This window comes from Diadema setosum, chromosome 14, assembly GCF_964275005.1.
Source record: "Diadema setosum chromosome 14, eeDiaSeto1, whole genome shotgun sequence".
NCBI classification, from domain to species: domain Eukaryota; kingdom Metazoa; phylum Echinodermata; class Echinoidea; order Diadematoida; family Diadematidae; genus Diadema; species Diadema setosum.
This window is the reverse complement of record NC_092698.1, coordinates 2,364,964-2,385,815: the sequence shown is the minus strand read 5'-3', so window position 1 is coordinate 2,385,815 and position 20,852 is coordinate 2,364,964. Positions and strand designations below refer to the sequence as shown.

Genomic DNA, 20,852 nt, shown 5'->3' with positions numbered 1-20,852 from the left:
TTGTGTTATAACAGTGTAATATATCTACCTAATACATTCAGTGAGATACTACGGTCAACCTTGCTTAAGTGTGCCTCACATATTAACCCGTTGAAGACGGTTTGATTTTGCTACAACATGCAATTCCCATAGACACCTGCCCGAGTATACTCGGGACTCGTCCTCAACGGGTTAAAAGTTTTATAGTCGCCTAAGTTTAAGGTCTTCTCAAGTCCTCTTCTCTTTATATTCTATTGATATTAATCCCTCATAAGTCCAATTTTCTCTAAGTCAAAACTATTTCTTCATTCCAAATAGATATGACTGTCATAGGTAAGGTTGATTGTACGTATAGGTATGGATGTAAATGTTTCCTCTTGGGGACTGAAAACAAGATGATGGGAGGTATCCAGTATAATCTTAAGATACATGTGTACATGGATAATTGTCCTTGTCTTATTATTTGACATTACTAGACCATTCAATATATTCTAGTTCACTTTCTAATACTAGTACCCCTGATTTCCTTCCTGTACCATTGTGATCACACTACAGGTTGTGAAGGGCCACGGTTTGACTCGACAGGTAACATCGTGCCCCATAGCATCCTTGGTACAGTGGACGACTTCAAGAAGGAGGCAGTTGACAGAGGCCATGTCGAGGTACACTGAACACTTAACACCAAACATGGAACACTAACACCATCAATAGGAGATATTCTCTACTTTATCCTCTACCTTCATCCACACCTTTGTGTTTAAAACCTACACATTCAACATATCAGTAGCCAGTGGGTTTTAATCATACATTAGTGTCCCCAAATTGTGACAAATACCAGCAGTCAAATATAAGCAATTACTGTCAAAGTTGTAATCTTCGTGAGAGCTTAATTTTCTTAAATTTTGCAAATCACTGTTGGGTCGAGAAAACAACATCTCAAAAAAAAATGTCTGTGACCTCCTCATTTGCAAAAATATCTGTATGCAAAAACATCCCATCTTTTACAGTAGATGATCCCCACAAATAATTAATTTGAATGTCTCCACTTCCCTGCTACCAGTGTTACATGTGGTGTCAACCCTAGTGTGAACAATATGGATTCTTCTTTTGGCATAATCAGCCTCTATGACAAGTGTTGCTGGTGGCGTTGCTTTATGGAATGTTTTCTGCATTTCACTGTCATACCAGATGGCTGAGGATCACCCCATAGAGCCCCGCCCACGGACCCCAGCCGTCAAGCCGGAGTACAGCAAGAAGGTGGTGCCCAAGCCCCGGGACCCCTTCATGGATGAGAACAGGGCCCTGATGAACTGGCAGCAAAAGATGATTGAAAGGAAGAAGACACAGGGCTACATCTCAAGTGAGTCCATCACTATCTGCTGTTCCTCCACCTCAGTGAACAGTCATCTTTGCTCTTTTTTTTCCCCATTTCTTTAACTCTTTGATAAGGAGCTGTTCAGTACTAATGTATGTTAACTTCTATTGAGTCACAATACTCTGATCATCACCTATGGTGCAAAAAGAAATGAAATAATGTGCCATACATTTTGTTATGATTTTTCAATTATTTTTTTTTTCAGTGCTTGGTTTCACCCACAAAAAAAAAAAAAAAACAACTTCCAAATGAAGATTCTGTCAATGACATCATCTGTCAATCACTAATTAAGTACTGATGTGATAAACAAAAGACATTGGAATGCACCCTCCCCTAGACTGAGCATAGCTTTCCTGTTTCCCTGCAGTGTCTTTTTGTTGCTGTAATTCAAAGAGAAGCAAACAATTTTATACATCGTGTAAAAAGATGCTGGTATCTCAGTCCTATCAATTTCAGCCAAGGAAGAAGAACAAGGACACAATGATAAACAAATGGTACATGATGCTAGGAAGTCCAAACAGCTTTTCAGCAACGAGAACAAACAGAGGGCTGAAGTACCATGTAATGCTAGACTCCTATCAGAGCTATGGCTAAATGTATACCCTTGTCCTTCTCCCCAACCCCTCCCCTCCCCCTCCCCCCATCCCTTCCTCCAAACCAGAGCTGCTCCAGAAGCCACCTGAGATGCTGGTTATGAACCAGGCAGAGGAGTTCCGAGAGACCCAGGAGCAGCGCTACCTGATTGACAGGTCTATCCCGGCTGTGGACTATGGCAAGGGATGTAAGTACTATGAAAGATGAGGATTTCTTCTTCTGTTTGTTTTTGGTATGTATGTATGTTTGTTTGTTTGTTTTTTGTCAAAGATACAACTGCCCATTGCACTCTCTGTGATTCTCCAGGAAGCTCCCTCAGAAATGAAAAGATTTCTTCATACCCTGGCAGGAAATACAAACAAATGCTCCCCAGACTTTAGAATTACTTTTGCCAGTTGAGATGCATGTAACCCACAAATACTGTACATTTTGTATACGCTGTTATTTTCGCGTACAGATATTTTCGCGAATGAAGAGGTAATAGACATTTTCGCGAGATGTTGTTATCGCGAATTGACGCCGACTCTAACATACGTGTATATGTACTATCACCCAAGCGCATCGAGACATTTTCGCATGTTGTTAAATTTGCAATCTAACTGTGATTCGCGAAATTCGCGAAAATTAAACCCTCGCGAAAATAACAGCGTATACAGTATCACCCCGATTGCTCTTTGGACCCTCCCATTTTGATGTGTCAATGTTGGCAGCCTTGCATAAATTGTGAATTGTACTTAGAAACTTGTCAAATTGTTTGCTGAGTTTTAACGACAGTTGACATTCCATTGGAGTTTGAATATAGCAATAATAACTATGAGCATAATAACAATGATGATAAAGAAATTTACTGGAGCGTTACATCTGTACCGGACTAATCACTGACAAGGCCATGGCTTGGGTAGAAATAATAAATCAATGCTCAATGAATGCAGTTGAAATGTCAAGTGGCTGATTGATGAATGATTGACAGATTTAGTGCTTTGAAGGAGGAAATGGGATTGTTGTATGAGATGTAATTCAAGTTAAATTGATGTTTTATAGTGCAGTAGATTCATCTTGTTGTAAATGGAGGTCTAGTTTGCAAGGATCATTAATGTGTCTCTTTGGAACGTTGCTGTTGCAATGTTATATTGATTTTTCCAAGAGGAACTATATATTATACAATGCCTTTGGTTCGGTAATCTGCTATGAGTTGATATACATTGTATATTCAATGCCAATCACTGTAACTTCCACAATATTCAGTTTGTTTGTTTGTAATTTTGAAATATATCAGTTGATTGTAAATGCAAGAAACTTGTTCATTCTACATATTGAAATGTCAATTTTCAATTGGGACTGTGATTGATTGACTAATCATCATGATTGATTGATTTTGCAACTGTTATCATTCAACAGCTGAGACCCAGAAAGTCACTGACACTAAGGCTAAATCAGTCTGTGTTTTACCTTTGGCATCACATTTGTAATATGTGGACATTTTTCCTTAGACCGAGTCGGCAGCGAGTTCTGGAAGCAGCAAGAACGGATTGGTGATGACCTCACAGGAATGCAGTGAGTCATCTTTATGTCTTTCATCATTTCTTCTCCTCTGCTCTCAACTTAGATCTCTCGTAAACCCTAACACACCAATAGCAAAATCATTACTACTATAAAACAAAGAACAAAACAAAAAGAAAAACAGATAAGTGGTAAATGACGCATCAAGAGATTGATTGCAAAATTTATATGACATCATAGGAATACACTTAATATAACCATCTCCTTATTGCACTTTTGAATGTAAGTATTTTCTTTTTCTCTTTTTATTAGAGGGTGAGATAATAGATATGAAAAAAAAAAGAAGAAAAAGACAAGTAACACTTACACATAAGGGACTGACTGCAGTGACAAGATGTTGAATCAGATGATGTGAGTGAGGTTGACACAACATTTGCTCCTGCGACAATTGCTCTGGTCTTATTTTGTCAAAGGACTTAGGGTTAGGTTTAGGATTGTGATAGGGTTTAGGTTTAGTTTGATGTAAGGAGTAGGGTTAGGTTTGTGGGTAGATTTATGTGTGGTTGAGGGTGCAGATATTTCATGGGAGCAATTGTGGCAGGAGCAAATGTTGTGGAACCCTGAGTGAGATGCCACCAGCATCAGTAAATTTGATCTTACTCCATGACAACTTTGCCTCTTTCAGTATGACGCTGACCCAGACGGAGAGGGGCTACCCACCTCCTCCAGAACACATCGGTCATCCCAAGATGGTTAAGAAGGAGATGGGTAAGTCCAAACACAAGAGATCAATAACTTGAAGACTTGAAAACTATAGATACAACATAATATTGATGTTATAGTCACTGATTCATCATACATGTGTAATCAGGTCCCTGTTTCGCTAAAATGGGAACCATATCGAGCCAAACAATGAACCCAAAGTTTGGACAGGTTAAGATCAGATCTAGTTGAGAAGGATACATAGACACACAAGATGTATTCAAGAACATGGCAAGGTGGGCCCAATACATTGTTTCCAAGTACGTAGCTTGGTGAAACAGTTCTCGGCTATTTAGAACTGATTGATCCCAAAATTGTTCCTAAGATCAGTTGAATTGAGCTTAGGATTGATTTTATGGCTTAGTGAAACAGCCCCAGGGCACTGGAGAACTACTGAATCAAAGTGTGCCTCTAGGGCAGTAAGTCTAGTTATCTGGTCCTTGTCCAACCTTTTGTATGCTTTGAGTGTTGATTGGCACAGAAAACCCCATAGCATTGTACACACTGTTCAAAGTCCATGGCACAGAAAGGGTTCAGTGTCCCATCACATCTTGTCCTTTGTAAACCTCTCCACATGTTAGGCAATGCCTGGGGTCCAGGCAGGGCGTCGCCGGTCCATTACCCCTGGCACCGCTCCCAGTACCTCAAGGAGCGCAAGAGGCAGCTCCAGCATGTCATGGACGACCTGGATCCATTCAAACCGGTGAGTTTGAACCACGATTCCAATTCACATGCTGACTTGTAATCATTTGCAACTTACCATTATCACAGCTCTTATACCAGCAATCAAAATATTCACCATTACTGACAGGCTACCAGTGCAAATTATCATAATGTGTAGATATTGACTAGACCACTTTAAGCCAATGACTGGTCCACTGACAGTGGTTGTTGTGCCCTTGGGTAAGGCATTTTTACATGTACCTCACACCTAGTCCTTCAGATGAGGGATATGAGGATATTAAGGGGAATTCCAGACCAGTTAAAAGTTAGTCTGAAAAGAATGAATAACATTTTGTAAGCACAACAGTAAAAAATTGAATCGATATTGATTCAAAATTAGGCAAGTAATGAAATTGTAAGGTTTTGCCAATTTGCAAGACACTTGTGGCACAGTTTGATGTAGGTATTCAAATGTGTGAGCTGATGATATCATTACCTCACAATTTTCCATTGATTGTAAACAAAATCAAAATGACAAAAGTTCAATTTTTCTGCTACACAAATGTAAATATGATGTGGCTGAATACATGTAGCTTCAAAATAGTGATCACTCAGATACTGTATACGCTGAATATTTCGTGAGGTTTTTATTTTCGCGAATTTCGTGAGTCGGGTGCTATTCGCAAAATTCAATTCAATTTTTTTCAATTCATTTTATTTTCATACTTCTCACTTATGAACATTACAACAGAAACCAGACAAGTTCTTTTACCTTGTGAACAATGTGCAGAAAACAAACAATATACATGGTGATAACACAGTAATTACATGTAATGATAACTGGTCAAAATCGAAATCGAAATGGGGTTTATCAAAGAGAAGTATGACGGGACCTACATGAAAGCTAGCTTGTTTGGCTGTAAAATGAAGGACACGCGAAAATATTGACTCTGATCCCCAATGTGAATGTTACATACACGTGTACGTGTGTACATTTCTCCGTTCAGTACAGGACTCCACGATCACGAATTTTACCACTCATGAAATCGTCGGGAATTCCCAATTTGCGAAAATTTAGACTTGCGAAATATATGGTGTATACAGTATATTATGGTTTAAGACTAAGACATAATTGCATTTGAACAAAAATAGGAATATTTCAAGATTTTGCATGCAAACTGCAGTATAGGGCAAGTTGTGCGGTGATTACATCATCCACTTAGTCATTTGCATATTCATATTGACTGTTCAATAACTTTTCTTTTGTGAAAACTAGCAAAACTTAAAATTTCATGGCATGATTTTTCTCCAATTTTGATAAAATTTTCACTGTTGAGCATATGCAATTTTTTTCAGTGACCAAATAAAATAAATCAATACACATGTACAAACAGAAACCTGTTACATAACACATTTATGATTGATTTATGAAAGGTAACAAATCCTCTATTGTTGGAGTTCACTTGTGCATACAAATAATTATTGAGAAGATTCTCTCTCCTCGTTACTTTCAGGACCTAGAGAACCTGCAGGTGATTGGCTCCAATAAGCCGAAGGAGAAGAAGCTGGATGTTTGGACCCGCCCCTCCACTGGGGACCAGAAGGGGGCCTTTAAGGTTGGCAGAGGAGGAGATGCCAATGAGTAAGTCACATTAGCAGTAGCCTATTAACAAGGCCACTCGCTTACCCATCCCCTCAAAGCGCGATACCCAGTATGAGTGAAGCGAGGGGTGCGCATCAGTAAGCCGTCTTTGTGCATTTGTTTTGTGTTTAGGTTTTTTTGTCAAAAACTAACCAAAATTTTAAATGGGAGACAAAGAGACATGACAATAACAACAAAAGCATTTCCTGACTCCCAAAATGAGTGCATTAAGGCAGTGCACACAGTGACGTGACAACAACAACAAAATTGTATCGTGCTTGGAATGGGTGGATAAGTAAACGAGTCGCTTTGTTTAATGGCCACATTAGCATCTATTTCTATGTGTGAATTGTAACACATGCTAGTTGTGTACCTGATGGTCATATTAGTCATTGCAGATTGGGTAATTTTGTGATTCAATGCTAATGCAAAGAAGGTAAAGAGAGACAAATAATGACCAAACCAACAACCAATGGGTCTCATTGTCCCCCTCTTGTATGCAGTGAGTTTAAACATTTTGTTTCTCTACTCACATAGCTGTGACTTGCCAAGTTGTATTAATGGCATGTCGTCAACTAATTCAAATTTGGACAAACTCAATCGGGTGTAACAAGTTTGACAACCCTACACAATTGGTGGCTATTGTAACACAACAGTGGTCATTGAGATTATGTGATTTCTATTCATTGACAGTTCGGATTTTTGGACATCTGTGCTGATCAGTAATGAAAGTATTCCAGTGTTATGTCAACTGCCTGTCTAAGCATCATTGACCTGTCGAAGACTAGTCCTGAGTATACTCGGGCAGATGTCTATTGAAATGTGTATCATAGCAAAATCTGCTCAACGGATTAAGGGTTAAAAGATAAGTCTTGTTTTGCCTGTTAACTAGGAACCCCGAGGAACCCGCCATGCTGGAAGAGGCCATCCCAGAACCCATCGTGGGCCCCGCCCTAAAGTTCAACGGCTACCCCGCGCGGTGGACTGGGGACAGTACCTCCCACAAGGGCCAGGTGGCCTGTAGCTCCAGGGTGACCTTTGAGGCCTTCGCTGGTGTCAGGACCACCTCCCACCTGGAGCTGGTCAACGAAGGGACGACAACCATCTACTACGACTGGAAGGTGGGGAGGAAGGAAAAGGAATACCTGAAGAGTTTGATCAAAAAGGAGTTAACTCCATTATTGTTGATTAGAGATCTCTGCTACTAAAGCTACTAAAAGAAAATAAGATAACATGGGATACTTTTATTCAATCACAGTTTCATTGATATTCATTTTTATGTGACAAGTTAGGTATCTATGAAAATGTTTTATTTTACTCTATCTGATGATGGACTATTTGTAATTTAAAATGTTTAAAACTGGTGCTTGACCCATTTTGCAATACAGCTCTTCATTTATAGGGAAGAGCACAGAGTGTATTAAGACATTCTGTGCACAGCTGTATTGTATACACTTGTATACATTCCAATACTCAAATTGCAATAAAGCTCTGATGCATGATGTACAATTTTTCCTGTACAGATTTCTAGCAGAAGTGTGGGAATAAACTTTTAACTCATCAGAAAGTCACAATGTGCCATTTTCAGCACTTTTGTTAAAAATAGTAAAGTTTTGCAAACAGTTGATTAGTAACTTTCAGCGACACATAGCCCGTTTGCTTTCAAGACCTTTGTAGTTTGAGGAAAAAAGGTAGTTCAAAAGACATTATTGAAAAGCTGCTAAGATGGAGCACTCAAAATTGCCAAATATTTTGGAATGATTAAGCACCTACTAAGCATTACCTTTGATGTACATTGTAGTTCCTTTTCATCGTTAGTTAGGATGTGCAATGAAAACCTTTGTCTACCGTGCAAATATAGCAAACAATCACAATTTTCCCAACATCCTTCTTCCAGAAAATCCCCAAGCTGAACCCATTTGAGGGATGTTCGACGCCCCGCATCCAGCGCTTCTACTTCAACACCAGCAGTGGCGTGCTGCTGCCGGGAGAGAGTCTCCGATTCCCCTTCGTCTTCAAGTCGCCCAACGCCGGAATCTTCTCTGAGACCTGGCAGCTGGAGACCCGCCCCGTGGTGTGTGGGGGTGGGGCGCTGCAGATCACCCTGAGAGGAGTGGCACTTCAGGAGGATAAGAACCTCAAGCAGCGCAGGGAGATTGAGGTTAGTGGTCTGCCTACTACAAAGGGGGAGGGGGTGGGTGTGGTTAAGTTTGATGGGGTTCTTTAGGAAGACAAGAACTTCAAGCAGCGGACGGAAATTGAGGTCCACCCCCCCCCCCCAAAAAAAAAAGGGGGGTGAGAAGAGGTAGGTTGTGGTTAAGGTTGAAGGGAATCTTGTCACCCTAAGGGGTGTGCTACTTCAGGAGGACAAGAGCTTCAAGCAGTGCAGGGAGATTGAGGTTAGTGGTCTACCCTCTACAAAGGAGGGGATGTGGTTTAGGGTGCCATGGGTGTAACCACTGCACGAATGCAGGATTGAATTATTGCGATGGATTTAATCATTGATGAGGATAAATGAAATATTAATTGTGTGTAACAAGGTGATAAGAGGGGAAAAGAAGTTGTGTTTTTATGTTTGTAATTACGAGACCTAGTATGATAATGATATGCAAAAATACTGTAAAACGAATGTTCGCGAGCATTTTAATTTCAAAAATTTCGCGAGAGCCAAGATTTGCGAAATTAAAATGCACAAAACATATGAAAGTTCTTGTCTACACTATATGCATTGAATGTTAAAGGCAACTCGCGAAAATTTCTTGCCGCGAAAATATTGTGTTTTACAGTAGTGTTATCTCATTAACATCTTGAAATAGTAGTCCTGGTTATATGTCATGTATTGTGATATTATTGGAAATGTTTTCCACCTTCATCTCTCATACTCATCTCTCATACTCTAAATGATCAAACTTTGTGTACATGTTATTTTTCTGTAATTATATGGCAGAAAGGAGACTCTCTCCCTCTTTCTTTATCTTTCTCTCTCTCGGTTTTCCATATATGTCCCTAATCCATGTATCTTTCTGTGTCTTGATATATAGAATGAGCTGTTTGCCAAGCAGGCACAGGTGGCGGTACGTCGAATCCTGGATGAGTTGGTGGACGGGGTGCGGACCCCAGACAGAGTCCCCTCCCCTGTCGATGCCTACATCACCAATGAGGAGGTCTTTGAGAGACTTAATCCAGGGGTGAGGATAGATTGATTCAAGTCATTACTGTAAAAGCTGTTATTTTCGTGTACAGATATCTTCGTGGAGGAGGAGGTCACAGGCATTTTCACAAGATTTTGTTTTTTATGAATTGACACCAAGGATATTGTAAGTGCACTATTACCCTAGCACACAGCGACATTTTCGTACGTTGTTAAATTCACAGACCAACAGTGATTCGTGAAATTCGCGAAAATTAAACCCTTGTGAAAATAACAGCTTATACAGTACTGTAAATGTGGACATTTTCGTTTTAGTAATTTTTCACCCTCATACGACCAAGATGAATATTCCATGTCTTTAATTTTGTGGATGTTCACAATGGTTGGGCAAACACTTGACACAGCTCACCGCCTCCACAGTGGTTAACGGTTTTGGCAGCACATATTGAAATAAATAGTGACATCACTGGTAAGCATCATGACAGCAAATTCGCTCAACTGAAGACAAGTATGCGTGAAAAAAGGTATATTGTATATACATTTTGTAATATAACATTATGACTTGTACTTCCTACAAATTGTTAAACAATATGAATTGTCAAATGTATACTTTGCATTAAGTATTACCTGTTTATTAGAAGGAAGTTAAGTATAATTGAATTGAATTGAACTAAATTGGATCTATGTTTGTGCGTAGACATGTATGTATGTATTCATGGTATCTCTGCCTGTCTATCTATCTGTCAATTATATATACATATCTATTTATACATATCTATCTATCCCTCCGTACAGTTACACTTCTCCAATGAGGTGGTGAGCCAGCTGAGGCAGCTGTATGTGGAACAGTACCCTGAGGAGGAGAGAGAAGGAGTGGAGTGGGATCTCGATGTGACCAAGATGAAAGAGGTTAGTATTACCCTGCAACCAGTCACTGTCAATTAGAACTCGAAGATCAAAGGCACAATGTCCTGGGCAGGTTTAAATTTTCTTTGTCAGTGTTTTCTGTCCATTGAGCTGAAAAGAAATTGACACCCCCCCCCCCCCCCCCAAAAAAAAAAAAAAAAAGTTTTGGGTTCCATTTTTCTTTTCTTTTCTTTTTGTTTGTTTTGGTCTGTTTGTTTTTTGTGTTTTTTTTTTCTCCTAATGGAATTCATTCTGGGGATAGTATTTTAAGAAAATGGGAACTCTGAATTGAAAGTGGTCTCAAGGTTGAATTCAGCAGGAGTGACATTGTCAAATAATTAAGGAAATAATTTGATGAAAAATTGTTTTCATTTTGTGGGCATGTTCAAAATTTCCTGTAGCTCAGACTCAATTCGAATCTTGCAAATACAAAGCAAAACAAAAAAAAGCAGTGCAAACAAACAAAAACCGTTGAGACTGATCACATCTTTATTAACATCTTCTTCACTGATACACCTATTTTTCTAATGTTGACAGGAGTTCTTGGCCTTGGAAGACGAGGAGCTGAGAGAGGACTTACTGAATAGGATGAACCAGGCTGTTACATCCCTCTACTTCCCTCCCTTCACCCCCATCCAACACCAGATGTACAAAGTGGCGTAAGTTATCCACCAAATTACCTCCTACCCCACCTGTCTACATGTGAAAGAGGATTTATTGAATAGGATGAACTTTTAGTATGATGGACAAAGACAGGGATAGCTGCATAAAGCAAAAAAAATGGATTTTGAGTGGCATGCATAAAGCAAAAGAATGGATTTTGAGTGAGATATGGAGAGAATTAAGGTTGTAGTGTCCACTTCCTTTTGAGAAGTTTTCCTGTCGTTGTATACGGTTGTAGTTGCACCATAAACGTACAGCTGCATTCCCCCTTTCAATGTTTCCAGATACCAGCTGATGATGGAGAACGTGGACAACATCGTCACCCAGGCCAACAACATCCGCATCAACATGGGCATCCCAGAGAAGGTGGAGGAGCTACCCGACACTGCCGAAAGTAAGTCTCACACCACCTGGCAATAGACTGATCCAACCTGGCAGCAAAATTTGCCATTACTGTGGTGTCCCATGCAAGCACGCGTATGCAAGTTCATGATACATATTGCGACCGGCTTGCGCCTGCCGCAGTATATACCGGTATTATGCATTCAGGATACACGTGCGTGCTTGGGACGCTTCAGTGAGGTTGGACTTTGCTGCCGGGCTGGATCGGTCCAGAGGCATTGGAATTAATTCTTATGAGCAGTGTATATGATATGTATTTCTCAAGGATATTTCGTGAATTGGGACCAATTGATAGGGTGAGTGGTCAAATTTGTGATCAAGAGCCACAACAAAAGAATAAGAAATAGGAATGATCCTTTTGCAAGAAAAGAGTCCCAGTAATTTCCTGCCTTCTTGATACTCAGTGCATTTGTGTTAATGGAAGCTCTCTTATTGCAAATTGTTCATTTTGTGAATATCAGACGACTTCCAAAATTTGAAAAAAAAAAGAAAGAAAAAGCAGCACCAAATCTACCATCTGTAGTCTTGTTGCGGTTACAGACATCTCGTTCATACAACACCTAGTTTCATCGCTCCACTTGTATTCATCATACATTTGGTATGATATGAATTATTATCTGATAAGAATGTAAACATTCCAATGTGTATATCATATTACATCTTGAATATGGCAGATATATCTATTGAAGTTCTAGTCATGAGATAGTATTTAGAAAATGTATGTATTTAATAACAATGGAATTATGTTTGACAAGAATATACATGCAAGGCCGAGTTTTAAAAAACAAAAAATAAAATGATGTAGATCGAATTCATGTAAAGGACTACCGCTACCTCTTAACCCATTGAGGATGAGCAGATTTTGCTATGAACATGCATTTCCCATGGACACATGCCCGAGTATACAATACTCGGGACTAGTCTTCAATGAATTAAAGACCGATTTGAGGAAGTTTGGCAATAAATCTCAAGACCAAAGCACTTAATTTATACAACAAATTTATGTCTTCATCATGTGTCAAATTAATCATGTATACCATTTTATAGAATGCAGTCTAAATTTTTCAAACAGATTTATTATACCTTACAAGTTCAGTTTTTTTTTTTCTCCCTGACACTGTATTTAAATGTCTCACTTTTTGTTTTCCTTGTTTAGTTCTTGCAGCAAATGAGTCTCTTCGAGGAGGTATGTACATTTTCTATTTATCTGGAAGGAATGACCGGTATTGCTATACACTAATACTGTATCTGAGATTCTTTGCATGCGTGACTTTATTTGGAATTTGATTTGGGGCATGTGGTCTTAACAGCACGATTTCTGCACTCCTTTGCTGACTCTGCTACAGATCAAGGGTGGAGAGTTTTTCGTAATCAGACAAGAACCACCCGATTGTTTATTTGATTTTTGTGTAATTTGTTAATGGAATTCCATTTTTAATGTTTCCAATTTTATGTGATACATGTGATGATTATTCCCAGCAAGTAGGGTACATAATTTGATCAGCTGTGGTGTAATCACTAAATTATACTCCTTTTTATCTAACCTAATAAGCAAGGGATTTTAAACTTATGCCTTGTGATGCCCAGTGACTGATCCCCCACCCCCGTTAGTGTGACTGTGTTAATTGCATTTGCATACTGTGTTTCATAAGACACTTTTACTTCCGAGTTGGGTTTATTGCTACTAATATAACATGCAGCATTTTGGATTGAATCACAAGCCATCATGAGTTTACAGCTGCAAGGTTTTTGACTGACTTTGCACATGCTATCTTATAATGTATAAGAAGTCAGGTTGCTTGATCAGGCAGGTTTTTATCATTGTAAAATGTCATGTTCATTTCCCAGGTTGCATTTCACTGCAGCAGCATATCATACTCGATAAATTGCCAGTGTGCATAATCTGGACTCAAAAACAAGAGATGTGATTATGGCTTTTCCCTCTTTAAATCATGCTCAATTTTGTCATGGTAAGGTTGGTTTTTTCTGCTAGATATTTGGCATGATTGTGACAAATGCAAATGGAATATGATGACCCGTTGAATAGATCTTGGTAACCACTTTGGGTGCATATGATCGTATCTCTCAAAGTAAAGTAAGTGTTTTGGATTTCATCTCTTTTGATGCTTGATGGTATTTTCATGAACTGTTCCCATGTATCCAAGAGTGATTCCAGTTGTTGTCATACAGACACTAATGTCAGAACTCTTTTGATGGGATTTTGCGCTTGCTAATTGCAAAACTCAATTCATTTTAATACCAGAAAGTAAAAATAAAAAAGCACTCTTACGACATATTTACCAACATGGTGCTGGAGCACTACTTTGATGTTAAAAGTCCTCATTCTATAAAAAAAAAAAAAAAAAAAAAAATATATATATATATATATATATACAGTGAAACCCCGTTATAACGAGTTCGGTTATAACGAGGAACCGCTTATAACGAGGTGATCGCGTCGGTCCCGTTTTTCTTTGCGTGTAAACCTATGGCAGAACGAATCGGTTATAACGAGATTCCGGTTATAACGAGGACTTTTTCGGCGCATCATGATAAAGAAAAACATAAGAAATTTGATCGGATATAACGAGTTACCATTTGTTGACTTGCCGCTTTTCAAACACGAGACAAATTAAACATTGAAAATCGAATTCACGCTATCCATGTCTTTTTCACGTTTTGCAGAGAACGGTTCCTTCCATGTTTTCTTCTTAACCACGCAAAAAAACAACACATTAATACCATTCGATGTTCCTACTAAATTATTAAACATAATCACTCGATTTTCTTTTTCGCGAGATCACACGCGTGCGTAATATAGGTCAGACCACAGTGCAACAAGGGAAAAAAGATAACGCACTCAAAAACTTTTCATGTAGCGACACTCGTGGCAAATATGGAAATTGTAATGCGTGTTCAACTCAACAAACTCAACATTATATCCTTTCCATTTGTAGTCCCGACTTCAGTTCTTTTGCTTGTTAGCAAATACGAGTGTATGATTATAGCTGAAATAATTAATGAAATCGCGATCTCGCCTGGTGACAGTAGCGTAAAAATAGTTGAATAACGCAATCCTGTCGCAATTTTTTTAAGAACGGATACAATGCGAAGGGATATTTGGCAGATGATGAAGAACGCATCTTTAATCCTTTCGGGCGCAACGATAATACATTGTATGAGATTACAGCCGAAATGATTCATGAAATCATCGCATTCCCGCTGGGCACCAACAGCGTAAAATAACCTCGCAAGTTACGGTAAACGACGCACGAATGTTACTCTGAAATCATCGCGATCTCGCCGGATGACAGTAGCGTAAAAATATAGTTGAATAAAGCATGTTTAGCTACTTAATCGGTGTTCAGAAGAAGAAACAAACGTATTTAACAATTTGAATAGATCTGGGTTTGTTCATTATCACAATTTTAACAATGCATTTCCCAATTAAGATTAAACAATCTTTCTTTCAAAATGGTCTACGAGTAACAGATTTGCGTAAAAAGGATCACAACCTTCTAAATTCAATCCTGTCGCTTATTTTTCGAGCACGGATGTACAAAACGCGAAGAGATTTTCGGAAGAAAATGAACAACGCATCTTTAATCCCTTTGGGTGCAACGAACATACATTATATAAGATTACCGCCGAAATGAGTCATGAAATCATCGCATTCCCGCTGGGCACCAACAGCGTAAAAATACCCCGCAAGTTACGCTATACGACGCACGAATGTTACTCTGAAATCATCGCGATCTCGCCGGTTGACAGTAGCGTAAAAATAGTTGAATAATGCATGTTAAGCTACTTAGTCGTTGTTCAGAAGAAGAAACAAACGGGATCTGGGTTTGTTCATTATCACAATTCTAACAACGCATTTCACAATGAAGATTTTCTTTCTTTCAGAATGGTCTATGAGGAACAGATCTGCGTAAAAACGATCACAACCTTCTAAATTCAATCCTGTCGCTTATTTTTTAAGAACGGATGTACAAAAAGCTAAGAGATTTTCGGAAGAAAATAAACAACGCATTTTAATCCTTTCGGGCGCAACGATCATACATTGTATAAGAATACAGCCGAAATGATTCATGAAGTTATCGCATTCCCGCTTGACACCAACAGCGTAAAAATACCTCACACGGTAAATGACGCATTTTATACAATGTGATTTTAATATAATATAGGCCTATACTTCTCAAGAACATAACGTGCACTATTATGCGAAGAGATTTTCGGAAGAAAAATAAAGAATTAACCTATTTCAACCCCGACTTTTTCGCCTAATTCACAAATAATTTCCCTTTATTCTCTCGATAATAATGATCCATAATTGTGTAATAACAACGCAAAGGATGTCATTGTTGGGTATATTATGACGTCGTGCTTATGTTTTTCTTTGTTTTTGATGCGTACGGTTATAACGAGGTACCGGTTATAACGAGGTAATATCGCCGGTCCCACGGACCTCGTTATAACGGGGTTTCACTGCATAAGGTCATAAACAAGATTTATGTTTGAGTACATTGGCTCATCAAGTCCTTGTTATCATACAGGAGTGGATTCATAGCATCAATTGTTTTGCATGAGTATTGTATGGTCTTCCATCTGTGAAAGGCAATTAGAAGATCCCTATCAGTCAAAGAAAGAAACATATTGATTTTTTTTTTAAAATATCAATCAAAATATATTCATCATACTAAGTTTACAATGACATGTGTCCCACACACACACACACCAAAGAAATCATAATGGCTTTATAATTGTGCTGATATTATATGAATTGAGTCTTGAAGTGATGGCTGCTATTTGTTTGCACCACCGTAATGCAGTTTTTGTATTAACTATGCTTACCGTATTATCCATAATTTTATGTTTGTAATACTGATTGTGACTGTGCATGCACTGTTTGCATGCTGCTTTAATATCGGCATTTCGCTTTTTGACTGTTGTCGCTTTTGTTTCCTCACTGCACGATTGCACTCTGTGTTTGCTTTGTCTTTGTACCTGGTCTGGAATTCTCGCTCACTCACTACCACCTCCCAACCCAATCACCTTCAACATCCCCACCATCCATTTTTAAAGGTCCCCCTCGTGTAAAAAGAAGTAAGTAAGCGTTAACACCACACGCACATATACACACACAGATGCCCACACAACATGCAAAGACACATGTGCTTACATAACTTCATTTTTATGTAAGCAAAGTCAGGTTGATTTCATGACTTTTTGACTACTTCTAAACACAGGGATGAAAAGTAAGGATTGCTTTGATAACTTCTGATGATGTACTGACTTTCTGGCAAAGTTCTAAAACTTAATCCAGGGATTTCCTTGAAAAATCTTCAAACAGTCATGACACTTGTGTATGACCATTGGAACATTGGTTCAAGAATCTGCATATTTATTTAAATGTTTTATGCAATGTGGAAATTATTCAACACATTGCATTTTCCTTCGCATTCAAGCCAAGCACTTTTAAAGAAGATTTGTGAAATTTTGTTGTTGTTGTTGTTTTTGTTTTTAAATAAAGACAGCAAGAAACATATTTTCATGGCCAGATAGCATCCAAATGCAGCTGCCCTGTTCCATGACCCTGTAAATGATATCTGGATTATTTTGTCATCTTCCCAAAAGTACCTACTATTTATATTTTCTCTGCACCATCTGTGATCTCTTGCACCTTCATTATTGTGAGACCATTTCACTTCAAATTCAGAAATCATTTATTTAGGTGTTTTAAAACACGTCACTAATCGCAAGAGTCGATTTTTAGCCATTTGTATTCCAGAGAAATGATATATTGGAAAGGAAAAGCTTCATTCTTTAAAACTATACTCGAAGGCTTCAGAGTACATCCTGAAACATTCATCTCAACTTTCAGTCATATTAAATGTGGCATCGTATTAATACATGGAAGCATACTGCATGTACATTGAAATATTCCATTTGACATTAAGCTGACATATTTATTATTACTTGTGTGTTGAATGTGGTAGGTGCAAGCTAACTCTAATTTCATTGCAGTGTATAATTTCAAAAAGTGTTAAGAGAGCATTTTGTTAATCTTCATAATGCATTGCGTCTGTTGCAGCTGTGAATGGAAATACACCGTATCTTTTCTTTTGTATTCTTTTTGTCTCGTTTTGAAAGTGATTGCGCATAAATGTAAAATGTAATTCACTAAATGTCTGAGGGATTCTGAGTTAACCGATATTTACATCTTAATTTTAACTTTCCCTAGTGCATGAATCAACCTATTTGATAATATAATACATAATTCTGCATGGTTTGCCATCAAATTAAAGGGAGAGGGAAGCTAGATATGTTATAAAGTGAAGAGAAAAAAGGGACAGAATATTACATTTTTCAGAATATAAGGAAACAAATGAAGAAATCTGTAAGGAAATATGAGGAAGATGTAAAGAGGTAGGAGACTGCACATAAAATGTTCTTGTAATCTGGGTCTATGTTTTGTGTTTCAGAATGTAAGTATTTGTTCATGTCAAATACATGTGAGCTCAAAGAATTTCTATAAACTTGACAAAGAAAGGAGTTGAAGTGAGTGGAAATAAATTACTCTTTGTTTGTAAGCCCATAAGTACCGTAGGCATGTTGCACCTCGAGTATATCAGATGTAGCCACTTGAAGTTAGTTTGGAGAGACTAATGAGAAGGATACTTTTATGCACCATCTCCACAGGTGAGCTGAAGAAGAGAAAGAAGGAGCCCAAGGAGGAGGAGCCAGCTGGTGGCAAGAAGGACAAGAAGGATGGAAAGAAGGGCAAGAAAGACGTAAGTACAGAAATGTGTTGATTGAAGGTTAGTACATGTATGGTACAGTGGACTCCCGTTATAACGAAGTGCTCGGGACCGGCAGTTTTCTTCCAGTATATTAAAGTTTTGTTAAAGCCGAACAAATAAGCAATAAAGAACATAGAGCTGATGGTGTTGGAGCCTAAATTTTTACTTCATTGTAGCCAGAATTTCGTTACAATTGTGTTCATTATACAGAACTGCACTGCAGTGTAAATGAGGGAGAAGGGTTTGCTGGAACACCACGTGTTACCACAAATGTGTGGACATTGATTTTCACTCTATTTTCCTTACAGCTCTCCCTGTCTTCTATTCTCCCATCTTCACTAGTGCAACCTCGACTTCCATCTCAACGCTGCCCCTCGATTGTCACTGTTTGCCTTCCTTGCACTCTCCCTATGTGGCTTCCCTCCTCAACTCTCTTCTTTCTAGTCTCTTCTGTCAAGCCATGGTCCCTGCAAGAACTATGTACACGTGGTGGTACCGCAAACCTCTCTTCCTCATTAACCCTATTCTAACTGGGCTATTTGAGACCAAGTTTTTACTGAGGGGGGGTCAATTTGACCCCCCCCCCCCTTCAGATCTCGGCCGCCGATCGTGCGATCGCCGCGAAAGTTTGCCTGAAGATAGAGCTGGATGTCAACTACAAAATAACATGGTCATACAATAGAAAAATATTGCCTTTCTATTTTTAATAAATTAATTATGCAAATTTGTGCATGAAATCATATTTTCACCTATAACTCCATTAAAAAGACTGGAGGATTGCTAAATTTTTGTGTCAGAGTTCCTCAAGACACATCAAACAATTTTCTTGTAAAAAATTAGCACAATCGAAATCAATTTCTTTTGTTTTTTATTGTTTTGTTAATTTCTTATGTATTTTATTGTTTTTTCGACCTTTTGTTTTCTATTGTTTTTTGCCAAAATTTGTTGCAGGCACTTTTTCAGGCTTATCTACACTAGAATTGATTAATTTCAATTGTTAAAAGTTGAAATAATCTAATCTATATCAATTTAACCAAAAAACACAATTTGCATTGGATTTGCACACAATATCATGAATTTGAGCTGTTTTTTGGTCGACATGTATATGCAAAACATTACGTACAAACGTAACTTCAAAATGGTGTACCCGGACGTCGCAAATTTGGTCTCAAAATATGCGGGAGACTTCAATGAAAAAGTTGTGAAACGACGTGGCAAAATCTTTGCGCGTTGCGAAATCGTGGTGCAAAACGTCGAGGGGGGGGGTCAATTTGACCCCCCCCCCAGTTAGAATAGGGTTAAGCACAAAGTGCTCCGCCCCCTCCCACATTCCTTAATCGCAAGACAAGATTTGCGCTCTACACTGCCCTACCAACTGGGAGTCCAAACTTTATCCATGACACCAAATTGCCCCCATTGACATGCCCATGTCTGGAAACATCTCGTGAAAAGACAATTAAGACCAAACATCACGCAGAAGGGAATGAGAATGTCCTACCATTGTTGAAAGCCAAAGTACATCAGTGGTGACTTGGGGCAGAAAAAAAAAGAAGAAAAAAGTATGATTCCGAATTGGAGAGGATTCCAGAAAGAAGTTTTGAGTTTTGGATACGGACAATTCCATATTATCTTTTGGTAACACAGGGAATCATCTGGGTTATGGATAGATACGTTTTTACGGTATTTTCCTCGCTTTTTTTCCCCCCACAGGACAAGGATAAGGACAGGCCGAAGAGCAAGGGGGAGAAAGCAGGGGGTAAGAAGAAGCCCCCTCCCAGCCCCACCCCAAAGGATCGAGAGAAGAAGACCCCCTCTGGCGGTGACAGGAGTACCAGTAAACGGCTGGCCACACCCAGAACGAAGGAGAGAGTGGTGGTTTCTGTTACGGGAGATCCCATCATGGACGCCAAGTACAAGAACAAGCTGTATATCCAGGTAACTCACAAAGTCAGGATTGATATTGATAAATTGCATATTTTCATAGCATCTATGAATAGTGCAGGTAATACATTTTCATGTTTCACTTCCTCTGTGCTATTTCACAAACTTTGTTTTTGATGTCGCAGATTAGGAAATATATCTGCACACATCATATCTCCGTAAATATTTGTCTGTTCTTAACATTTTGCTACTTTATTACAGTGCATAATATTTCACATTTTACAGTACAGTGGAATTTTGTTTTAATTAGGTTGGATATAGACAGATATTTGGTATAACAAGGTACAGTGTAAGCTACTTTTTTGCGAGGGTTTAATTTTGTGAATTTTCCAAATCACGGTTGGATCTCGAGTTTAACAACACACAGAAATGTCACATTGCGCTTTGGTAATAGTGCATTTAGGATAGCATCGGTGTCAATTCGCAAAAAGAACATCTCACAAAAATATCTGTATGTGGTAGTTTTGCAGG

At 38.6% G+C, this 20,852-nt stretch overlaps 1 protein-coding gene across 1 annotated transcript in view; it reads left to right on the top strand.

Moving 5' to 3' along the window:
• LOC140237588 (MYCBP-associated protein-like) overlaps positions 1-20,852 on the top strand; it is a 51,383-nt gene that overhangs the window by 28,397 nt on the left and 2,134 nt on the right. Inside the window, exons 4-19 of the mRNA XM_072317521.1 lie at positions 535-641; positions 1,168-1,339; positions 2,016-2,135; positions 3,439-3,502; positions 4,134-4,216; positions 4,792-4,913; positions 6,388-6,515; positions 7,408-7,636; positions 8,413-8,676; positions 9,557-9,703; positions 10,462-10,575; positions 11,110-11,231; positions 11,520-11,629; positions 12,794-12,823; positions 18,340-18,431; positions 20,151-20,375. Coding sequence (XP_072173622.1) covers positions 535-641; positions 1,168-1,339; positions 2,016-2,135; positions 3,439-3,502; positions 4,134-4,216; positions 4,792-4,913; positions 6,388-6,515; positions 7,408-7,636; positions 8,413-8,676; positions 9,557-9,703; positions 10,462-10,575; positions 11,110-11,231; positions 11,520-11,629; positions 12,794-12,823; positions 18,340-18,431; positions 20,151-20,375 — 2,129 coding nt within the window. The remainder of the gene's footprint in view (positions 1-534; positions 642-1,167; positions 1,340-2,015; positions 2,136-3,438; positions 3,503-4,133; positions 4,217-4,791; positions 4,914-6,387; positions 6,516-7,407; positions 7,637-8,412; positions 8,677-9,556; positions 9,704-10,461; positions 10,576-11,109; positions 11,232-11,519; positions 11,630-12,793; positions 12,824-18,339; positions 18,432-20,150; positions 20,376-20,852) is intronic.